Source organism: Mesoplodon bidens (genome assembly GCF_964165515.1).
Source record: "Mesoplodon bidens genome assembly, chromosome: 2".
In the NCBI taxonomy this organism is placed as follows: domain Eukaryota; kingdom Metazoa; phylum Chordata; class Mammalia; order Artiodactyla; family Ziphiidae; genus Mesoplodon; species Mesoplodon bidens.
The window spans coordinates 15,045,335-15,070,528 of record NC_138177.1 but is presented as its reverse complement, the minus strand read 5'-3'; the positions used below and the strand labels follow the sequence as shown (position 1 = coordinate 15,070,528).

Here is a 25,194-nt window from a genome sequence, read left to right as displayed (position 1 = left end):
GAATTTGACAAATGCTTTTTTCTGCACCTATGGAGATGATCATTTGTTTTTGTCCTTTATTCTATCATATTGTTCATTATTTGGTTTTCACATGTTGAACCCACCTTGAATCTTTAGGATAAATCCCAGTTGCTTGTGGTGTATAATCCTTTATTTATGATGTTATACTTTGTTTACTAGTATTTTATGAAGATTTTTTTGATGTGTAACTTTCTTTACTTGTAATGTCTTTATTGGTTTTGGTATCGGGGTAAGATAACTTCATAGAATTATTTGGGAAGTGTTTCTACTTTTTCTGTTTTTTGAAAGAGTTTGTGAAGGATTGACATTGTTCCTCTTTTAAATGTTTATAAGAATTCAGTGAAGACGTCGATCCTGGATTTTCTTTGTGGAGAAACTTTTTTTTACTAAACTAATCTCTTTTTTATTATCACTCTATCCAGAATGTCTATTTCTTCTTTTTTCATTTACTATCAATTTTCTTTGTTTTTATTGTTTCTTCTTCCAGTTTTATTGAAATATAATAGACATACAGCACTGTATAAGTTTAAGGTACACAACATAATGATTTGATTTACATACATCATGAAGTGATTATCACAATAATTTTAGTGAGCATCCATCATGTCATACAGGTATAAAAGTAAAGAAATAGAAAAAAAGTTTTTTCTTCTGATGAGAACTCTTGAGATTTACTCTCTTAACAGCTTTTGTATATGACATACAGCAGTGTTAATTATATTTATAATGTTGTGCATTACATCACTAGTACTTATTTATCTTATAACTGGCAGTTCATACTTTTTGACTGCATCCACTTCCCCCTCCCTCCACCCCATCTCCACCTTTGGTAACCACAAATCTGATCTCTTTTTCTGTAAGTTTGTTTGTTATTTTTTGGAAGTATAATAGACCTATAGCACTATGTTAGTTCCTGTTACACAGCATATTAATTCAAAATTTCTGTGTATTTCAAACTGATCACTACAATAAATCAGTTACCATATGTCACCATGCAAAGATATTACATAGTTATTAACTATATTCCCTACACTGTACATTTCATACTTGTGACTCATTTATTTTGCAACTGAAATTTTGTACCTCTTAATCTCCCTCACCTATTTCTTTCCCCCTCCTGCCCCCCCCACCACTGGCAAACCCCTATTTGTTATCTGTATCTATAACTCTGTTTATGTTTTATTATGTTTGTTCACTTGTTTTGTTTCTTTAGATTTCACATTTAAGTGAAATCATACATTATTAGCCTTTCTCTGTCTGACTTATTTCACTAAGCATAATACCCTCTAAGTCCATCCATGTCATTGCAAATGACAGGATTTTATTTGTGTGTGTGTGTGTGTGTACACAACATATTCTTTATCCATTCGTCTATTGATGCACACTTTGGTTGCTTCCATATCTTGGCTATTGTAAGTAATGCTACAATGAATATAGAGGTGCATACATCTTTTCTAATTGGTGTTTATGCTTCTTTGGATAAATACTGAGGAATAGTATTGCTAGATCATATGGTAGTTCTATTTTTAATCTTTTGAGAAATCTCCATACTGTTTTCCATAGTGGCTGCACCAATTTACATTCCCACCAACAGTACACATGGGTTCTCCTTTTCTCCACATCCTTGCAGCACTTGTTATTTGTTGTCTTTTTTTTTTGCGGTACATGGGCCTCTCACTGTTGTGGCCTCTCCCATTGCGGAGAACAGGCTCTGGACACGCAGGCCCAGCAGCCATGGCTCACGGGCCCAGCCGCTCCGCGGCATGTGGGATCCTCCCAGACCGGGGCACGAACCCATGTCCCCTGCATCAGCAGGTGGACTCTCAACCACTGCACCACCAGGGAAGCCCCTGTTGTCTTTTTGATAATAGTTTTTATGACAGGTGTGAGGTAATATCTCATTGTGGTTTTGATTTGCATTTCCCTGATGATTAGTGATGTTGAGCATCTTTTCATCTGCCTGTTGGCCATCTGTGTATGTGTATCTTCCTTGGAAAAATGTTTAGATTCTCTGCCCATTTTTCAGTCAGGTTGTTTGTTCTTTTGTTGTTGAATTGTATGAGTTCTTTATATATTTTTGATATTAACCACTTATCAGATATATCATTTGCAAATACCTTCTCCCATTCACTAGGTGGCCTTTTCGTTTTACTGATAGTTTCCTGCTCTGTGAAAAAACTTTTTAGTTTGATATAGTCCTGTTTATTTTTGCTTTTGTTTCCCCTACCCAAGGAGACATATCCAAAAACATATTATGAAGACCAACGTCAAAGAGCAAATACCTATGTTTTCTTCTAGAAGTTTTATGGTCTTAGGTCTTACATATAAATCTTTAATCCATTTTGAATTTATTTTTGTGCGTAATGTGATAGTAGTCCACTTTGATTCTTTTGCATCTAGCTGTCCAGTTTTCCCAACACCATTTGTCGAAGAGACTGTCTTTTTCCCATTGTATATTATTACCTCCTCCTTTTTCATAGAGTAATTGCCCATATAAGTCCATATTCACTGGGCTTTCTATGCTGTTCCATTGATCTATGTGTCTGTTTTTGTGCCAGTATTATACTGTTTTGGTTACTGTAGCTTTGCAGTATAGTTTGAAATCAGGGAGCATGATACCTCTGGGTCTTTCTCAAGAATGTTTTAGCTATTCAGGGTCTTTTGTGTTTCCATACAAATTTTAGAATTATTTGTTCTCTTTCTGTGAAAAATGCCACTGGTATTTTGACAGGGATTGCATTGAATCTGTAGATTGGGTAGTATGGTCATTTTAACATTGTTAGTGTATAGAAATGCAACAGATTTCTGTATATTAATTTTGTAACCTGAATCTTTACTGAATTCATTGATGAGTTCTGGTAGTTTTTTGGTGATGATGTCTATTTCTTCTTGAGTCAATTTCAGTAGTTTGTATCTTTCTAGAAATTGGTCTGTATGATCTGGATTATCTAATTTTAGCATAAATTGTTCATGGGATTCTCTTATAATCTTTTTATGTCTGTAAGGTCAGTTGTAATGTCCCCTCTTTCATTCCTGATATTAATAATTTGAGTCTTCTCTTCTTTTTTCTTTGTCCATCTAGCTGAAGATTTGTCAAATATGTTGACCTTTTCAAAAAACCAATTTTTGATTTTGCTGGTTTTCCCTTTATTTCATTTGTGTCTAATCTTTATAACTTCCTTCCTTTGGATTGCTTTGGGTTGTGTTTCCTTTCTTCTTTCTAGTTTCTTAAGGTAGAAGATTAGGCTATTGATTTGATAACTTTCCTCTTTAATATAGATGATTATAGCTATACATTTCCCTTTAAGCAGTGTTTTATCTGAAACTCATGAAGTGTGATATGTTTTATATTCATTTTTATTTGTCTCAAGGATTTCCTGGTTTTCTTGTAATTTCCTCTTTGACCTATTGGTTATTGGGAATGTGTTTGGTTATAGTTTATGTGATTTATATGTATTCTTTTTTGCTATTTTTTAGCTTTCAAACTATTTGTTTCTTTGAGCTTGTCTCTTGTAGAAAACATATAGTTGAATCATATTTGTGGTTTGTTTTTCCATTCTGCCAATATCTCATTTTTATATCAGGGTGATTTAAACCATTTACATTTAATGCTATTACTGATAGGATAGTTACCTTTGTAATGTCACTTTGCTGTTTGTTTTCTATGTCTTATGTCTTTTTTATTCCTCTATTTCTCCATTACTCTTTTCTTTTGTGTTAAATAAATGTTTTTGAGTGTACCATTTTAATCCCCTTGCCATTTCTTTTACTATATATTTTATTTTATTAGTAGTTTCTCAGGTTATCACAGTTAAATCTTAAATTATAATAACCTAGTTTGAATTAATACCAACTTAATTTCAATAGTATACAAAAACTCTGTGCCTATATTTTGTTTGTTTTCCTCCCCCTTGTTATTGTCATTCAAATTGTGTTGTTAGATGCCCATTGACACAGATTTATAATTATTGCTTTATTCAATTCTCTTTTTAATCAGGAAAAAAAGAATTATAAATGAAATATATAATATATAATCTTATATAATCTTTTATATTTATTATGTAGTTACTTTTAAAAGTGCTCTTTATTTCTCTATGTGCATTAGAACTATTGTCTAGTGTCCTTTCATTTCAGCCTAAAGATTTCCTTTAGTACGTCTTGTGAATTAGGTCTATAAGTCATAAATCCTCTCAGTTTTTGTTTACCTTGGAATGTCTTAATTTGTCCTGCATTTTTAAAGAATAGTTTTACAGGAAAGAGAATTTTTGTTGACAGTCTTTTTTTCTTTCGGTGCTTTAAATATGTCATCTCACTACCTTCTGTCCGCCATGGTTTCTCATGAGAAATCTGTTGTCAATCTTACTGAAGATTCATTGTATGAGATGGATCATTTCTCTCTTGCCACTTTCATAATTTTCTCTTTTTATTTCAGCAGTTTGATTATGATATACCTAGGTACAGATCTCTGAATTTATCCTTCTTGAAGTTCATTGAGTTTCTTGGATGTGTAGATTATGGTTTTCATCAAATTTGAGGAGGTTTAGTGATTATTTCTTTTAAATATTCTTCCTGCTCCTTTCTTTACCTCTTCTCTGGGATCACTATTCAGCTTATGTTTGTACACTTCATGGGGATCCCACAGGTCCATGGGGTTCTGTTTAGTTCTTTGTATTTTTTTCTTTCTATTCTTCAGACTAGATAATCTCAGTTGACCTTTAAGATTGTTTTTTCTACCCATTTGTACCTGTTGTTGAGCTCCTTTAGTGAATTCTTCATTTTATAACTTCTGTCTTTTTACTCATCTTCTCTATTTGCTGAGGCATCATTCTCATACTTTCCTTTAGTTCTCTAGATATGGTTTCCTTTAGTTTTTTGAACATATTTAAATAGTTGATTTGAAGTATTTATCTAGTAAGTTTAATGTATGGGATTTTAATTGGCCCAGTTTCTATGGCCACTTCCCCCCAACTGTGTATCAGTCATGCTTTCTTGTTTCGTTGCATGTGTCATAATTTTTTTGTTGAAAACTGGACATTTTAAATAATATAGTGTAGCAAATATAGAAATCAGAGTCTTTTTCTCCTCAGGACTTTTTTTTGCTGCTGTTCGCTTGCTTAGTGACTTTCCTAAACAAGTTACATAAAATATGTATTTTTGTCATATGTGGTCATTAAAATCTCTGTCCAGTTAGCTTAGTGCTGAGTTAATAATGGAACAGAGAATTTCATAAATTCCCAGAGCCAATAACATTTTTTAGCCTTTTTTGAGGGCTCTGTTAGTGTGTTGCCGCATACCTTTAACATTCAGTCAGACAGATGAGCACTCTTCTTCAGTCACCATTTGCTGCTTGAGCAGAACCACAAGGTCAAAAGGAGGTGAGAGTTTAGGTTCTTCTCAGATGTCTCTTGGGAATGCACATGTCCCTGTGTGTACACACACCCCTTTGCATGATCATGGCCTTCTAGATTTCTGGGAATATGTTGGAACTTTGCAAAGCCCCTTATGGACATGTCACTTCTCAGCTTTCCTTTTACCTTTTTTTGTTTGTTTGTTGTTTTCCCCAGCTGTTATTGCTGCCTTAGGCAACTGTAATGTTAAGCAGTTGCCACTGGTTATTTTCAACAAACATCCTAAAGAAATGACTATTTCCGCTGGGCAAACTCTGAGTCAGTACAAGCCATACTTGGAATTTTAGAGTACTGCTAGACAGATTACATAATGACAGTTTTCTGAGGTTGGGGCTTTGAAAGAGCTCCAATCCCCTTCTCATTCCTCCAATGGATGCTAGGCTGCTGTTTTTCACTGTGATTGTAGAATATCCGATTTCAAGATTAACTGCTGAGTGATAGAGAGGAGGATAGGAATAGAGAAAGTTAAAATGCCACAAAACATGATATTCTTACTATTATTCACCCATAGGGGGGAAAATAGTCCCTGGATTGTTGCAAACCTTTGGTCAATTTCCATCATTTTAGAAAACTGGATTTGACATTCTTTGCTAGTGTTATCATTGCTTTTATGGCAGAATTTTCAGTTGTTCTTACTCTGCCATTCCTGAGGACATCCTGTAATTTATTTCATCATTATCTCGCACTTTTATCCACAGACACTGCCATGCTTTATTAGATTTATAACTAGTATTTCATGTTTGGGGGCTAATATAAATGTTACTTTAAAAAGTTTCATTTCCAATGTTTCATCACTAGTGTATAGAAGTTGAATTGATTTTTATACATTCAAGTTGTATCTCATAAAATTGCTAAATTTCTTTATTACTTCTAGTAGCTTTTGTGTAAATTCACTGGGATTTCCTAGGAGACAATTATATTACCCATGAATAAAGGCAATTTTATGTCTTCCTTTCAAATTGTTGTGATGTTTTAAAAAAATAGCCTTATAGCAAAACTGTTTTTATCTTGATTTATATATTAGATTATTTACTCAGAGTTTTCCTATTTAACTAATTTTGCTGTGCCACCAATCATAATGTGGCTGTACTGCTTCTTACCAGTGATTACATATTTTCTAAATAGACAACTATGAGGGCTTTCTGGTATGGTTCATACCTATTTACTTGATCAATTTTTATAATTTAGACCTGTCTTTACCATATGAATATTTTTCAAAGAAGAATCTCTTTATGAAATGTCTTTTCCACTGAATATCTGTTGTCAAAAAGTTGGCAACTAGCAAAGGAATAAGTAAAATTCACTCTAAAGACTGTGTCCTTGAAATATTTTATGATATTCTCCCCCAAAGTCAAATCATAATTCTCCTGTTTGGAGTGGATGATTCACATTAACTCTAGGTCTTTAGAGAACTTTTTAACTTAAAAAATTCCCTTCAAATATGAATTCTGTGGTAGAAGATGTGATTGTTTTATGTTCAGATTCCAAAATTTAAAACTAAAATGGTTTTTAAAGGTCATAAAGCCTAGGCCTTTTATTTTATAGGTGATAAAATAGATTTCATAATCCCTCTGCAGCAAAGCTTCCCTTTAACTATTACTAAAATATAGGAAGAGAATTCAAATTTATCAGTATTGAGATGTACACCTCCACTTCTATACCCCCGTCTGACTACCATTGTCTCTCTCTTGGATGACTGTAATAGCCTTACTGGTCTCACTGCTTCTACTCTTGTCATCCTATATTCTACTTTTTTTATATATATGTAATTTTTTCAGGGCTGCTGGTTTTTGGGGTTTTTTTTGGCTGCGTTGGGTCTTCATTGCTGCACGAGGGCTTTTCTCTCTTTGCTGCGAGTGGGGGCTACTCTTCGTTGCGGTGTGTGGGCTTCTCATTGCAGTGGCTTCTCTTGTTACAGAGTACAGGCTCTAGGTACATGGGCTTCAGTAGTTGTGGCACACGGGCTCAGTAGTTGTGGCTCATGGGCTCTAGAGAGCAGACTCAGTAGTTGTGGCGCACAGGCTTATTTGCTCTGTGGCACGTGGGATCTTCCTGGACCAGGGCTCAGACCCGTGTTTGCTGCATTGGCAGGTGGATTCTTAACAGCTGTGCCACCAGGGAAGCCCTGTATATTCTACTTTTAACACTTTGGAATAAATTAGCGTTCATGTCACTCTCTACTCTGAACTCTCCAGTGACTTCCTCTTTCATATACAATAAAAACTGAAGTCCTTACAATAGGCTACAGGGCTTTTCACAATTTGAACCCAATTCCCCCCCGCCCCCGCCCCACCGCCCTACCCCTGGCAGCCAGTTAATTGTCTGACCTAATCTTCCAATAGCCTCACTTCTCTTATTCTGCTTCAAGATGCTGGCTTCTTGCAGTTCTTCTCATATGCCAAGCATACTGCCTTAGGCCTGTGCACTCAATGACTGCTGCCTGGAATATTTTGCCACGATTTATATATATGATTGTTCCCTTTCCACTGTCATACCGTGTTCTCAATGAGACCTCTCTTTAACATACTATCCAAATTAAAGTCGAGCCATGCTCTCCAAGCTGCTCTTATTTTTCCCATTTTTCATAGCATTTATCTTGTTTTAATATACTACAAAAATTACTCATTATATTAACCTAGTTGCCTGAATGCAAGCTCCATAATGGCAAGTTTCTTTTGTTTGTTTGTTAGTTTGTGTGAGTTTCTTTTGTGCCTGTTTTGTTAACTGATGTATTTCTGAAACCCATGAAAGTTCCTGGCATGTAAACGGTTCCCAGTAAACATTTGTTGAGTCAATGAATGCATAAAAGAATGAATCCAACCTGATAATTTAAAGCCATGATTCTGTTTCGATTTGCATTTCTCTAATAATTAGTGATGTTGAGCATCTTTTCATGTGATTGTTGGCCATGTGTATGTCTTCTTTAGAGAAATGTCTATTTAGATCTTCTGCCCATATTTTGATTAGGTTGTTTGTTTTTTTGATATTGAGCTGCATGAGCTGTTTGTATATTTTGGAGATTAATCCTTTGTCAGTTGCTTCATTTGTAAATATTTTCTCCCATTCTGAGGGTTCTCTTCTCATCTGTTTATGGTTACCTTTCCTGTACAAAAGCTTTTAAGTTTAATTAGGTCCCATTTGTTTATTTTTGTTTTTATTCTCATTACTCTAGGAGGTAGGTCAAAAATATTTTGAGGTGATTTATGTCAAAGAGTGTTGTGCCTATGTTTTTTGGAAGTAGAGGCAAAATCATATGCAAAACCTTAGGGCTGAGAGACCTTGGTCCTTGTGGAGTACTACAGGTAGTCTGTAGACCTGCACCATATGGCATATGAAGGATGCTGGGGGAGAAGGGCTGGGTGTGAGTGGGGTAGGTGAAAGTGAAGAAATAAATAGGGGACAGATCCAACTTCCTTCATTCCAGGCAGACATTACCTCTTCCTCAGAAAGAAAATTCATACCATGAGGAGTGATTTTCCTGTTTGTCTTCCCTACTCTTCAAACAAAACCACAATGACTTAAATGTATTCACACCTATTCTTCCTGTCTTTCCTCTATGTCCAAGAAAGGTGTATCCTTCATTATATCATTTCCTACCTTGCTTAGCTTCAGCTCTTTGATCCAGGGCAATTTACCAAATTTCCTGGATGGCCAATTTGTCAAATGAACTGTGCACAATGTTTTCTTTCTTCTTTTCACTAATTATAAATTTTAAAGCAATTTGTGTTGGAAATCTAAAGATTTCTATGACATTTTAATAGAGTGGGTTTTTTTGTTTATTGTTGTTAGTTCTTCATAACACTGCTTTAAATAATAATTAGTTTGCACTTGCCTCAATTGCCTATTTCTAGACAAAGGATAGAGGAACTTTCCTAACAGGAAAGTCAGAGCATTAGGCTGCATCAAGCATTGTTTTCTTTGGGCTTTGGGTTGTGGGGTGTGTGGAAAACTGAGGCAGAGAAGTGGAGAGGGGGCCTACAGATATACTTTTTCTTAGAATGTATCAAATGGAAATCTTTAGATTCATAAAGAAATATGCATATATGAAATATTGTTATTTTCTTAACTACAGCCTTTAATATAATTATAAGAAGAAAGATTAAATGCACACTCACACAAACTCACACATAGACACTTACTCTTTTTATGTCCCTGAGTCCCATCTTCCTTTGCTCATTCATCTCCTGCTGCTTCTGAGATCAGCGTCTCGGACTATTTGGTGTGCTAATTCTACTCTACATCTTTTATTCATCTGCCATAACCTCACTCTGCCCCAGGTTCCTCCGAAGCACCACCAAAAAGCTGCAGCAAAGGTAGATCAGACATTCCTTAAAACTCTATTAGTTTTATAACTAATAACAACCCAATTAAAAAGTAGGTAGTGGAGATGAATAGACATTTTCCCAAAGACATACAGATGGCCAACAGGCACATGAAATGATGTTCAACATCACTAATTATTAGGGAAATGCAAAACAAAACTGTAATGAGATACCACTTCATACATGTTAGAATGGCTATTATCAAAAGGATAAGAAATAACAACTGTGGAGAGGAGGTGGAGAAAAGGGAACCTTTTTCTGGGTTGGTGAGATTGTAAATTGGTGCAACCAGTATGGAAATCCTCAAAAAATTAAGACTAGAACTACCATATGACCCAGCTCTTCCACTTCTAAGTATTATTTGAAGATAATGAAAACACTAATTTGAAAAGATGTGCATGCCCCTATATTCTCTGTAACATTATTTACAATAACCAAGATATGGAAACGACCTGTGTACCTGTTTCCATCAATTGATGAATGGATAAAGAAGATGTGGGGTGTGTTGTGTGTGACATTCTTTTTATTAGTCTACATATTCAAGAGATGCCTATATATATATATACACACACACACATATATATATATATAAAATGGAATACTACTCAGCCATAAAAAAGAATGAAATCCATCCTTGTGGCAACAAGGATGAGCCTTGAAGGTATTATGCTAAGTGAAATAAGTCAGAAGGAGAAAGACAAATACTGTATAATTTCACTCATATGTGGAATCTAAAAAAACCAAAACAAATGCACAAATAAAAACAAACAAACCCATCAATACAGAGAACAGTTTAGTGGTTACCAGAGGGGAAGGTGGTTAGGAGTGGATGAAACTGATGAAGTGTGTCAACTCATATGGTGATGGATGGTAATTAGACTTGTGGTTGTGACCACTTTGTACTGTATACAGATGGTGAATTATAATGCTGTACACCTGAAACTAATATAATCAAAACGTTTCATAGCTTTAAAAGAATTTCACTTGAACATTTGTCAACCATTGCTTGGTAAACTGAGACTTCTCATATTATATACATATATGTATTTTGCAGGTTTAGAGCAATTTGTTGGAAGAATGCAAGATTTTCGATTATACCAAGTGGCACTTACAAACAGGTAAGCAGATCATAAAACTTTATACCTGAAGTGTAAGGATAAATGATTAATTCATTTAAGTAAGAGTATCATGAAGATTACAGCATTTTCCATCTTTACAGTATTTGGGAAACATCATCTAATTGATGTTTACAGTGTTTGCTGTGGCTTAGTCTATGGTCGTTATTCACTAGTGCTATTCTATGGGGTAACTCCTCATAATATAAAATTGATCAAATTCTGTACAAAGGATTTCTTCTAAGAAAACTAAACTTTTGAACAAGTTGTATTATAGAATTTGGGATACATTTGTTTAAATGTTCTGTATGAAGTTGTTTCTGATACTTAAGAAACTTATGTACTTCACTCTGTATGATAATCTCTAGGTCTATCCACATCTCTACAAATGACCTTTTTATGGCTGAGTAATATTCAATTGTATATATGTACCACATCTTTATCCATTCGTCTGCTGATGGGCATTTAGATTGCTTCCATGACCTGCCTATTGTAAATAGTGCTGCAGTGAACATTGGGGTGCATATGTCTTTTTGAATTATGGTTTTCTCTGGGTATATGCCCAGTAGTGGGATGGCTGGGTCATATGGTAATTCTATTTTTAGTTTTTTAAGGACCCTCCATACTGTTCTCCATAGTGGCTGTATCAATTTACATTACTACCAGCAGTGTAAGAGTGTTCCCTTTTCTCCACACCCTCTCCAGCATTTGTTGTTTGTAGATTTTCTGATGATGCCCATTCTAACTGGTGTGAGGTGATACCTCACTGTAGATTTGATTTTCATTTCTCTAATAATCAGTGATGTTGAGCAGTTTTTCATGTATTTCTTGGCCATCTGTATGTCTTCTTTGGAGAAATGTCTATTTAGGTCTTCTGCCCATTTTTTGATTGGGTTGTTTGTTTCTTTTAATATTGAGCTGCATGAGCTGTTTATATATTTTGGAGATTAATCCTTCGTCCATTGATTCGTTTGCAAATATTTTCTTCCATTCTGAAGGTTGTCTTTTCATCTTGTTTATAGTTTCCTTTGCTGTGCAAAAGCTTTTAAGTTTCATACAGAGTGAAGTAGGTCAGAAAGAGAAAAATATCATATATTAACGCATATATTTGGAATCTAGAAAAATGGTACAGATGAACCGGTTTGCAAGGCAGAAATAGAGACACAGATGTAGAGAACAAACATATGGACACCAAGGGGGGAAAGCAGGGTGGAAGGGTGGTGGTGGTGGGATGAACTGGGATATTGAGATTGACATATATACACTAATATGTTTAAAATAGAAAGCTAATAAGAACCTGCTTATAAAAATAAATAAATAAATAAATAAAATTCAAATTAAAAAAGAAGCTTCTATATCTGCCTTTTAAAATTGCTTTGCTGAATTTGTAAGTGCTAGAGAATGTAGAACAATGGAAATGATTAATTATTTTGATATATGGAAAAATCTCAAGAGACTGGGCTATTAGACTTGGAGACAAGAAAAGTGAGTAATTTGAAGTATTGTTATATATTTCTATTTCCAGTGAACAAATAATTATGTAGACTTGGACTATATTTAATGAAGTATTTCCTCATCTTGAGAATAGGTGGGAAATCTTTCTTAGGCATTTTTCAAGACATGTAGGCTTCCATTCTGTTCAGAAAGTTCAAGTGAAATTCTGCCTGAGACATCCTCTGAAGTTTGTTTCCCAAGTTATGATTTGATGATATAATAGTAAATTGTTGTATGGATGAGTTGCTCTTAGTCAATTCAAAAAGAAGGATGTTTATTCCTATTTCTTTAAGGGAAATGTAGATTAGTATGGTGAATTTCCAAATGACAGGACTAGCTCTTGTAAAGTTGAAAAGCATTGCTCTTGTGGTGCTGCAGTGGTCAGTGGTATGTCCATTAGCAATATACACATTTTTTTATTAGTCTATATAGTCTAGTGATGCCTAAATATAGGATGCTTTACCACTGAAACACAGTCGGGGAGATTTACTGCCACTAGCCTCACCATCTTTTAAATCACCTTTGTCTAAAATTCTGATGAGCAGCATTGCAAATAAAGATTTCCCTGAGACAAAGGTCTCACTGGATGGTCACTTTTGGCCCCATGCAACATGTGATATCAATTGAAAACTATGAATGAGATTTAAAGAAGAAGGTGTGCCTTTATGCGATTTAGTGAATGAAAAAGCTTCCTACCTCCTCTGTTGCCTTCAGTGGGGTTGGAAAGAAGTCTGGTCTCTCTACTTAGACCTGGGTTATTGGTGTTGGCCTATCTGAAATGTCTGGAAAGGTGCTATGTGGAAGAATGCCTATAAATAGAATGATTGATTCTGCTCTAGATCAGTACATTGCCCTTAATGGAAAAATTAAATATATCTGCCTGAAACTGGCATTCTTCTTTGACTGTTGGCAGTGGCCATATGATCTGAAGCCATTGAAGCATCTTAGGGTGCCAGAATCTGTACTGATGAGTCACAGGAAACCATTGACAAATGGTCTTGGCCTCAGTCCCTTTGCCAAAACAGCAGCAGATAAAATGATACTTATTTTCTTACTTCTTTCCCATGGATAAATGAGAGACCCTATCTATAACTCTCATTATTTTCAATACATTATTGTTCGCTCTCAGTGGTAAGTCAGCTTAACAACCTAAGTTAATGTTGCCTTTCTTTTTATTACAAATAATCCCAGTAAAATACTATATCTTAATAAATATCTTGATAATCAGTCAAGGACTTGTTCATGCTTCTTGATGTACAAAGTTAACACTTAAGAAAGTACTGTTTTTACACAGAGAATAGACTTGTGGTTGCCAAGTGGGGTGGGGGAGGAATGGAGTGGGAGTTTGGGGTTAGCAGATGCAAACTATTATATATAGAATGGATAAACAACAAGGTCCTGCTGTATAGCACAGGGAACTATATTCAATATCCTGTGATAAACCATCATGGAAAAGAATATAAATAAGAATGTAGGTACATGTATAACTGAATCACTTTGCTGTACAGCAGAAATTAACACAACATTGTAATCAACTATACTTCATTTAAAAAAATGTACTGATGTTTTTGATATCCATTTTCTGAGAATGAGTATGTTTGTTTGGCCAGGAATGACTTTGATTTTATGTTCTGTTTAGAAAATTATTAAAGCTAAATGGCTGCAAATCAAAACAAAATAGTGATAGACATTGGTAACACCTCTTAGAAGATCTGTGACTGTTGAGCTATTTGGTCCTTACCGTCTGCTTCTTGACTCCCACAGAGAGATTCAGGAAGTTTTCTCTGGAGATCTGCCCAGATTGCATACCCAGTCACATTGCCGTTGCCCTGGCAGCCACCCTCGGGTTCCTCGTTTGGAACAGCGGTACTGTGTTCCTAATGATGCAGAAGACACAACCAATAATAGGGTGTTACGACTGAATCCTGAAGCCCATCCTCTTTCTTTTGTCAATGATAACAATATTGGTACTTCATGGCTTTCCCATGTGTTTACAAACATGACCCAGCTTAATCAAGGAGTGACTATTTCAATAGATTTGGAAAATGGACAGTATCAGGTAATTTGAAACAGTGGGATGTGTGTTAGTTTCCTGTGGTGGCTTCAACAAACGACCACAGATTGAATGGCTTTACACAACAGAAATTTCTTATAGTTCTGAATATCAGTATTATGAGATCAAGGTGTTGACAGGGCCATGCTCCCTCTAAAGACCCTGGGGAAGAATCCTTCTTTGCCTTTTCCAGGTTCTGGTGGCTCCTGGCATTACTTGGTTCATGGCAGCATAACTCCAATCTCTACTTCCTTTTTTCATGGCCTTCTTCCTTGTTTCCGGGTGTATGTCAATTCTTTCACTTTCTTCTCTCATGAGGACCATCCGACGTCCAGGATTATCTCCCCTTGAGACCCTTAACTTAATTACATCTGCAAAGACCCTATTTTCAAATAAGGTCACATTCACAAGTACCAAGAGTTAGTACTTGAACACATCTATTTGGGAACACAATTCAATTATAAAGTGAAAACTGAATTAGGCAGTTGACCATTAACTTATTAAAGTAGTGTATTATAATGTATGAAATAAAAATATTTCAAAGAAGTATGTAGGACCTAATTTTTTAGAGAAAAGTTAGAGATTTGTGTCAAAATTATATGAAATATTGAAACATTTTTTCAATATTAAGTAGCACAAATTAGTAAAAACTGAGGTCCTTATTTTAAATTACTACTTAAGAAGAAATATATAACAATTATTTCATATAAGTAATGTCCTTTTTTCATCTTTATAACAAACTTAATAATAATTTCCACCTTAATTTATAAAATTCTTGAGAAGAGGGACATATATGCAATTATAGAATGTGTGGCCTTTACTATATGGCTATGGAATTTCTGGATATCTAATAAATATTTGGTAATTATCATTATAAGGAGGTAAGCTATTATATTTGAATCTAACAATTCCATGATTTATACTGATGGGTCAAACTTAAAATTTCAGTGACAATAATTAACATCCATTTTCAGGTGTTTTACATCATCATTCAGTTCTCTAGTCCACAACCAACAGCAATAAGGATTCAAAGGAAGAAAGACAACAGCCTAGACTGGGAGGATTGGCAGTATTTTGCTAGAAATTGCAGCACTTTTGGAATGAAAAACAATGGAGAATTGGAAAATTCTGATTCTGTCAACTGTCTTCAGCTTCCCAAGTATGAATATTTTAAATGATTGTCTTTGAATGTATTTAGGAGTTAATTTTAAGAGACTAATGAGCAGTAGTAATCTACATGTAAGCTAACCAGGTTGTTAGAGACTTCCTTCTACCACCAACTTTCTTAAGGCAGATTTTTCTAGGACTCCTCCCTAAATTGAATTTTAAACAATGTTTAAAATTCTTGTAAAACTTTAGAGTATCTCTTGTTTACAGTCTCACTTGTGCTTTAAAATTGATTTTCAGGTTGTCTACCAAGTTATCTATATTAATAGGATTTTTATTATGTCCTCAAGGAAATGTTTTACTATATTTTTCTGTAATGCTCTTATATTATTTGTATACGAAATATATGGAATATGTTTGTTCTCCCAGCATGAAGAATTTAAGCTATTATTCATATTGTATTGTGATTTTTGTTTTGTCAAAAATATGAATATCTTATGATTTCAAATTTCATCAACAGTTTTACTCCATATTCCCGTGGTAATGTCACCTTTAGCATCCTAACACCTGGACCAAATCATCGTCCTGGATACAATAATTTCTATAATACCCCATCTCTTCAAGAGTTTGTAAAGGCCACACAAGTACGACTTCATTTCCATGGACAGTACCATACAACTGAGACTTCTGTCAGCCCCAGACACAGATACTACGGGGTCAATGAAATCACCATCACTGGAAGGTAGTGTTCATTATCAAGGTTTTGAGTGTGCTTTTCATTATGAATATTGTTTCTAATTAGACTTTTGTCATACTTATTTTAAAATACATTAACTGACATTTTAGAGCAAGCCAGATTCTAATCTTCATGTACTGAATTGGTTTCATACTCTTAAGATTTTCTGGGGAGGTTTGTATGCGAGTCTTTGCTGTACATAATATCACATTGTTATAAAATCAATTTTCAAAAGCTGTTTGGTTTAGAAGTTATGATACTATGAATCCAACTTAGAAAATATGTACCAAATATTTTGCTTGGTTTGTTCTGGACTATAATTTTCAAGTATTCTTGAAATCAAAGAGCAGGAGCTAGATTTAGAGTTACTATTGTACCAGCTAGTTTATAAGTGATGGGCTTGGTCTCCCTGAGTCCACAATTCACAGTTTTATGAGGAATATCTGTTTTCCTTTAAAGGAGAAATCTCATATACTCTAAGTAATTTATAGATATCTGATCTAATTGAGATCAAATTTAAACAAATGAATAGCTGGAGAACTAGGAGGCAGCATACACCCTAGTATGGAAATTGTGCATATATAGACAATATTTAAAATTGGTTTGTGCTAGAAGAATGATATATCTTGTGAATAAAGAACATCTTTCAAAACACATCAGAATATCAACATGTAAGTGTTATTTGTTAAGTCATAGCACAAAGAAAAACTAATACTATTAAATTTTCACCATCTAATTTTGGGGAAAAAATTGGAATTTGTTAACTTTATTTTCCAGTTTATTCTGAACTGTATAGTCTTAACTGTGTTTTCAGTAGTTTCAGTAAATGCCTTTTCTTGGCAGGTTTGTCACATGGTTAATATAGGTGTGAACAACCCAAGATGGGCTTGAAAATTACCTTCATGGTCAATGTGGTTTGGATATTAATGACAGTCCTTCCCATACTTAAGTTAATTTAAAACTGTTATGAATATACACATGATTAAAGAGAAACTAATTTTTGTGTTGATTAACACATTTGTCTCCCTTGTTGGATTCACATAGTGGAGATATATATATATATGTAGGTCTTTAAATATATTCATGATTGAGCTGGTGTTTCTAAGGAGTTGTCTGATGCTCATGTTCACAGGTGTCAGTGCTGTGGTCATGCTGATAACTGTGACACGAAAAGCCAGCCCTATAGATGCCTCTGCTCTCGGGAAAGTTTCACTGAAGGACTTCATGTGAGTTCTCTGTTTATGCATGGAAATCTCAAAAAAGAGGGGTTGGGATGTTGAATATAAATTTCTTAAACTTGATTTGGTCTAATTTCTGGGTATGAATAAAAGTAAATTGGGCTTCCCTGGTGGTGCAGTGGTTGAGAGTCCACCTGCCGATGCAGGGGACACGGGTTCGTGCCCCGGTCTGGGAGGATCCCACGTGTCATGGAGCGGCTGGGCCCATGAGCCATGGCCGCTGAGCCTGCACGTCCAGAGCCTGTGCTCTGCAACAGGAGAGGCCACAGCAGTGAGAGGCCTGCGTACCACAAAAATAAATAAATAAATAAATAAATTGATATGAACTTAAAATGTTAATTATTTCAGAAAACTTTTTCATAGAGAAAAATCAAAGCCATCAATAAATTTGAAAATTTCATTTAAAAATACTCTAAGGGAGAAATAACAGCTAATAACTAAACCCAGAGATTTTCTTTTTCCTTTCTTTTTTCATCTTTGTTTCATCAGCATTATCATGTTTATCATATTTTATAAAACAATTTTTAAGGTATCTGAATAGATGACACTAAAAAAAACAAGGGTCACATTACTACACCTAAAGGGGAAATTTGTGCAAAGGTATATAGAGAGATCTTTATGTACTTGCATCAATCAAGTTTAATTCATTACTGATATCAGGAATTTTAAGTAGTTAATTTGAAAATCTACAGTAAAATTACTTAGAAATTACATTATTTTAGCTTGTCTATGATCATCAGGGTAAGTTTCATAGTTGAAGTGGAAATTTAGCTACATCTTTAGGAATAAGAGATAAATGAAAAAAATTTGAGACAGATTTGTTAGAAATATTCAGCGTAAATATCAGTAACAGCTCATATGAAAGAGGGTTACAGCAGCAGTAACAATTATACCAAAAATAAAAGTTAAGAGTATGGAGTCTTCAGTAAATGGTGTTTGAAGCAATTGGCTGCCAATTTGTAAGAAAATAAAGTTCGAGGCCTACCTCATGGCATGGACAAAAATCTAGGCACTTAAAGAATTAAGTGTAAAAATAACTTTAAATTTATTAAAATAATGATTAGAACAGTATTTCTAAATCTCAGGTGGAGGCTTTGTGTTTGATTTGATTAGTATGTCATGAAAACAAATCTTTTGATAAAGCATTGATTTTAATGTTTCATTGTATGGCTTATCATATTGTCACAGAAAGGAAATTAATTGGATTAACTTGATTGACTCACTCTTTATTCAGCCATAATTGTGTATTTAAATTTTGGGGATTTTGATTTGTTCTTGATTTTAAAGTGACATTTATTCGGTTTTTCTTAGTGTCTTCTCCTTTTAATCCTTTAAGATAGACACTTCTTTCCTGGCAGTCAGTGATTTCTTTCATTAACCTCACCCTTCCTCTCCAAACCTACTAATTACCTAACTAAAAAATGCTCTGGGATGAATTGAATAGGGCACTTTGATCTGAATCTGTCTAGTAAATGCAAACTGAGGACTGGCTAATACATTCATTTGATATGCTGTTATCTGAGCTTCTCTTGCTTTATTTTGACTAGTTAGTTCCTCTCCTCTGCCCTCACCCCCATCTCTCTTCCTCTTCATGCCTCATTCCATTTTTTTCCCCTTTTCTCTCTTTAACTGCTCACGGTTAAGTGATTGATATTTTATGATTCTTGCGTGATTTCATGATTCCCCTTAAAAATGCAGCCATTAAATGTTTCACGGCTTAGGATTGGTTTCAGAAGTCAAGTTGGGATTTTCAGACTTGGTCTCAGGTGGTGACTGTTGGATTATGAACTAGTGAAATAATTAACTAGAATTTAGGTTGAGAATATGTTTTAATGCTTCTTGTTTTGACACTAAGTGCCTTTTGAGAACAAAAGTTTCAAAGTTGACTTTTCTGTTATTTTCCTCCTGTCATATTTTGATAATTCATGAATGTAGCCATAAATAAAAAAGCAACAAATATCATTCACTTACCAAAGTTTGGCAAATGCAGCTGAAGGGAAAAAATAAATAGACTGTTAAGTTGAATGATTTCTCAGTCTTATGATATTTTCAACAGTGTGTTGAAAATAAAAAATGATTTTATAATGCATTCATAGCATGAGCTTCTCTTTTGTTGTCATTCTAGATATTTTAATACATGTGGGACTTAGGGGTCTGAAAAAGTTGTCTTAAAATAATTTGAAAATGTATTTATTCAAATGCTTTTCACGTTGTTCCACTTTTTAAAATAATAAGTTTTGGTATAAGCCATTCATATCCTATTGGAACCAATGTTCTTTTTAAAGTTCTGGACATAATCCAAAAAGGATGTCTTCAATTTCATAGTATTATGCTAGCCATTAATAATATTACTCAATAAACAGTGCTTTTGTGAATTATATTACAGCCATTTGGTAAATAGATGAAAACGTAAGATTTGAGAATATGCCAGTTCTGGGCAATTGTCAGTCCTATGAGAAAGTGTTTTTAGCGGAAGTGAAAATGAATGAAGTCGGGGGAAAGGAATGGAATGGTGAATTCAGAAGGAAGTTCATATATGTAGCCATTCTAGAGAATTTTCTGTATGAAACATTTTTTAGTTGTTTATAAAGTTGATGTTAGGAACTGATGGTCCTCAGGTGGGAACAGTGTTTAAATACTTTTTTCTTTAATTTCCAGCGAAAGTTTTCACTTTTCTTTCTTTCTTCCTTTTTTTTTTTGGTTACATCTCTGAGTTCTCTTAATTAGAAAGTAGTCCAATACTATGCCCATGTTCCCCATGGCAACAGTTGGCTAACTCAGGGTAGCAATTACCATCTTCAGAGAATTATCACTGTTCAGTTGCTGCTAAATTTACTACTGTCCTTAGCTTTATATCTAGGTGACCTCATTCATGTTAACTACCTGTCTTCAGACACTTTTAAGCTTCTGAACCCTAGAAAACAAAACTCACTAACATTGAGACTTACACTAGTAGCCAGAATACATGATTAATTATTTTGGGTATAGCTGGATTGGGAGTCTTCTTAATAGCTCCTATTTATTTTGTCCATTCATAAAATTATAAAACTAACAAATAACCAAAAACAACTCAAGAAAATCTATTACCAAAAACACCACTGATTCTAAGATGAACTTAAAGGCACACTTTTTCTTAAGTGTTTTGTGAAACCTAAAGCATTTATCTTCAGGAGGCTCACTGACTCTCCTCAGTGCTGTTGGACTGGGAACTCTGACATATTTTGGTATGGTATTGGCAATTTTAAGGCTTTGACTTTAATTTATTATGTATGCAATAAATAAGAATGGCATATTTCATTAATAGAGAATAGTTTTTGCATACTGTCACATTTCTTCCCTCCAAATGAGTGAAGCAGTGAGTAATTAATTTACTGGTCCATTTTAGGATTAATCTATGGAATAACAAATCCCAACAGACTGGATACTATTCAAAAACTTTTGAGCAGAGTTGAATGTTTGAAAGTAGATTTCAGGATTACATGGCATTGAACTTGCATGGATCGTATGATTTTTGATCCTGTTTTAAAATGAGTAATTTTATTTTATTTGGATAATTATTTTCACTTATATGTATTTTTAACTTAAATATTTTTTTGAGATAATTGTAAATTCATATACTAGTGTAAGAAATAATACAAAGAGATTTCTTGTCCCCTTTACCAAATATGACTCATGGGAACATCTTGCAGAACTACTGTTTTTTCTTTTTAAATCAACTTTCTTGAAGTATAATTTGTGTATAGTAGAATATACCCATTTAAAAATGTATAGTTTGATGAGTTTTGGCAAATGTATCCCCTCGTGTAATAACCACCATGATCAAGATATAGAATGTTTTCCTCTCCCCCCTCTTTTGTGTTCCTTCATAGTCAATGTCTCCTCCCAAACCTCAATCCCAGGAAACCACCAATCTGTTCAATGTCACTGTAGATTAATTTTGCCTGTTCTAAAATTTCATATCATGAAGTTATTCAATATGTGTTATTTTGGTACATAGGCTTTGTCAACTTAAAAAATGCACAACATGAGAGTTGTGAGTTAAGTTTTATTTGGGGCAAAATGAGGATTTCAGCCCGGGACACAGCATTTCAGATAGCTCTGAGAAACTTCTCCAAAGAGGTAGGGGGGAAGGTCAGTATATATGTGATTTTGCTGAAGTGAGAATACATGCAGTCAAGCACATATTTTTTTACAGAAGGTCTCTACTAGTCACGAGGAGCAGACATCACCGTGAAGGATTTTAGTGCTTTTTTAGATATGAGGAGATACAAGAATTGGGCTCATAAAATTGGCTCCTGAAAATATCTATCTGAAGACCTGTTCTACCCATTTTTCCCAGAGCACAGAGTGCCTCATTGCTGCTCTCCACCTGAACTCCTTTCAGGGGGTGTTGAAAGTCAGCAGCTGCAGCAGCACATAATTTAATCCTTGTGGAGGTAGATGGCCAGTGCCCATGGCAAGTGCCAATTTGTCGTTGACAGCTTCTACCTCCCATCCCCACAACTCCTTTGTACTTTATAGATCATTTCCTAACTAATCGTATTATTAGCTTTATTGTAATAAAGTACCTCTGGTCCACCTGCTCAGGAAGTCCATTATGACTATCAAAAAATATGTGTTAAGATCATAGGGGCAGAATACAACCTAGGAATTGGAAGCTTGTGTATGGAACTAACTAGTCTATGTCAACTAACATGGTGGCATAGCTACAATATCGGTCTTATTTCTTCTCTCCTCCTGTCTGGCACTTTCTTTACCTGGTCTAAGAGTTCAAGTATTGATAGAATCTAGCTTTAAGAAAAGTGTTATCCGTTGAAACTTGCATCCTTAGAATTTTTCATTTTCTTTTAATAGCTGCATGCACCTTTCAAGGGCTCTGGGCCAAGAATGATGCGCTGACCACTGCCTCTGCCAAGCACTGGCACTTTGTTGGCTACTTAACTAGTCTTTCATCATTGTGTGACATCATTGTCTGCAGGGGTGGTCAAGCATTCACGGAGCAATTTATTAGGAACCATGAATACTTCCTTTATTCTGTGGCTCTGATTTGTGACCCTTTTATAACATTAATCATGGATTTTATGAATTTTAACTAAAATCACACCATCAGTATGCATTTTTGTTAGTATTATAAATAGCAGAGCCAGCTTAAAGCATTTTATATAATAAACTTTCCTACCATTCAATAATTTGAATGGTGCCAGCATGACACTCTACATTGCTTTTTATGTAAATGAATATTTCCTGTTATTTGAGAGAGTGTATTCCTTTAGAGCACTGAAGTCCAGAAGTATGAGTCATCATGACTAACTTGTATCATATTTTTATTACACATTGAGCTTTATGACTACTTATGTTTTCTGTTTGCTCACAGAAATTTTTTACTGTAAATGTATTTCATTTTATACGATAGTTTTGTAACACTAATGAATTAATTCATTTTCATGTAACTAGCATTCTGTCAGTTTGTATTATAGAATCTCCATTAGATGTACATTTAGTGAGTCAAGGTCAAGAATTTCATTTCCTATCTGACACGTGGATGATATTATTAATCTTTGAAAAACACTTATACTTGTTTGCCTGAGATAGGTATATACATAAATGTCTTTAAAATGCAAGTTTAAAATGTGAAAAAGAGGTTAGGATCAAAGGGATAGATTGAGACAGCTTTATAGAAGAAATAAATAGAGATGATGAACATATACAAATGAAGAAATATGATATTTAAGGGGATAAGGGTAAATAATTGTCCAAAGCTGAGGAATGGCATGATTCTTCTGAATCCTAAGTAGACTATGAAAAAACTACATAGGTAAGATATAATGAATCTGATGATCATCAAAGACCAAGAGTAGATAGTAAAAAGTAACCAGAGAAAAAGATAAATTATTTATAGATCTGAATTTATAAGAAACTGTGACATTGGATATCTCAATCCACAATAGAAGCCAGAAGACAGTGGAATAGTACAATACTTCTGAATTGCAAAGAGAAAGTAACCAACAAACCTAGAATTATATTTGTAGCTAAACTATCAATTAACAATAAGGGAGAAAAAATACATTTTTGTCTAACAAAAATTTATCAACTTTACCACCAGTAGATTCACTAAAAGAATTTTTAAAGGCTATACTTCATAAAGAAATATAATGATTTCAGAAAAAAAGGCCTGATATGCAAGAAGGACTTATAAGCAAGTGAACCAGTAAATATATATAAGCTGTATTAAATAATATTATTGTTTAATAATGATATATTTAATAATAAATGTAATCTCTTAATAATAGCATTACAGTTGGTGGAGTGTATAAAATAGCAAGATACTCCTAAAATGGACATTAAAATACAATTAAGAGAAAGGAAAATATTCGACTCCAGCCCCCTCTAGTCAGCCTGCTGTGTCTAAGGGGTCAGACTGAGGGACTGTTGCACACTCATTAAAAGCCTGAGACCTAATTATAGGGCTATTGAACACTTCCCCACACCCCACACCTTAGACCACATCACTAAAGGCCTATTTTTATGGAGTTCCTTTAATCCAGTATATAATGTGCAGTTTTCAAAAAAAAATTAGATGGCATACTAAAAGACCAAAAGTACAGTTTAAAGAGACAGAGCAAACTTCAAATCCAGATTCAGATATAGTAGAAATGTTGGAATTATCAGATTGGGAAGTTAAAACAACTATAATTAATATGCTACAGGTTCTAATGGGAAAATGATATAATATACAAGAACAGATGGGTAATGCAAGCAGAAAGGTGGAAATTCTAAAAAAAAAAAAAAAAAAGTGCTAGAGATCAAAAACACTATAACAGGAATGAAGGATGTCTTTGATGGATTCATTAGTAGACTGGACATGGCTGAAGAAAGAATCTCTGAGCTTGAGGATATGTCAATAGAAACTTCCAAAACTGAATAGCAAAGAGAAAAATGATTTTAAAAAAAGAAGAATATCCAAGAACTGTGGGACAATTACAAAAGATATAATATATGCATAATGGAAATACTAGAAAGAAAAGAAAGAAATGGAAAAGAAGAAGCAGTAATGACTGAGAATTTCCCAAATGAATATCAGACACCAAACCACTGATCCCAAAAGCCTGAGAACACCAAGCAACATAAATTCCAAAAATTTACACCCAGATATATCATATTCAAACCACAGGAAATCAAAGATAAAGAAAAACTCTGAAAAGAAACCAGAAAGAAAAAAAAAAACCTATAGAGGAACAAAGATAAGAATTAATTCTGACGTCTCAGAAACCATGCACACAAGGAAAATTAAATATTTCAGGTGTTGAGAGACACAACCCACCAACCTAGAATTCTGTAACTTGCAAAATTACCCTTCAAAAGTGAAGGAGAAGTGAAAACTTTCTCAAACAAAATTGAGGGAATTTGTTGTCAGTAGACTTGTTTGCAAGAAATTCTTCAGAGAGTTCTTCAGAGACCAAAGAAGTTCTTCAGAGAGAAGGAGAATGATATAGATCAGAAGCTTGGATCTACATAAAGAAAGGAAGTGACTTAGAGATGAAATAAGTGAAGATAAAACATTTGTTTTTCTTATTTTAATTGATCTAAAAGATAACAATTTGTTCAAAATAATTGCACTATACGTTGGATTGGCCCAAAAGTTCATTCAGATTTTTCAGTAAGATGGAAAACCTGAATGAACTTTTTGGCCAACTCCATAC

At 34.3% G+C, this 25,194-nt stretch overlaps 1 protein-coding gene across 2 annotated transcripts in view; it reads left to right on the top strand.

Moving 5' to 3' along the window:
* Positions 1-25,194, top strand: part of USH2A (usherin) — a gene marked incomplete at both ends in the record, with an annotated part of 794,746 nt that overhangs the window by 69,084 nt on the left and 700,468 nt on the right. For both annotated transcript variants that reach the window (XM_081220997.1, XM_081220996.1), the window contains 5 exons: positions 10,806-10,869; positions 14,125-14,419; positions 15,388-15,572; positions 16,041-16,262; positions 17,389-17,482. In XM_081220997.1, the coding sequence (XP_081077123.1) occupies positions 10,806-10,869; positions 14,125-14,419; positions 15,388-15,572; positions 16,041-16,262; positions 17,389-17,482 (860 nt within the window). The remainder of the gene's footprint in view (positions 1-10,805; positions 10,870-14,124; positions 14,420-15,387; positions 15,573-16,040; positions 16,263-17,388; positions 17,483-25,194) is intronic.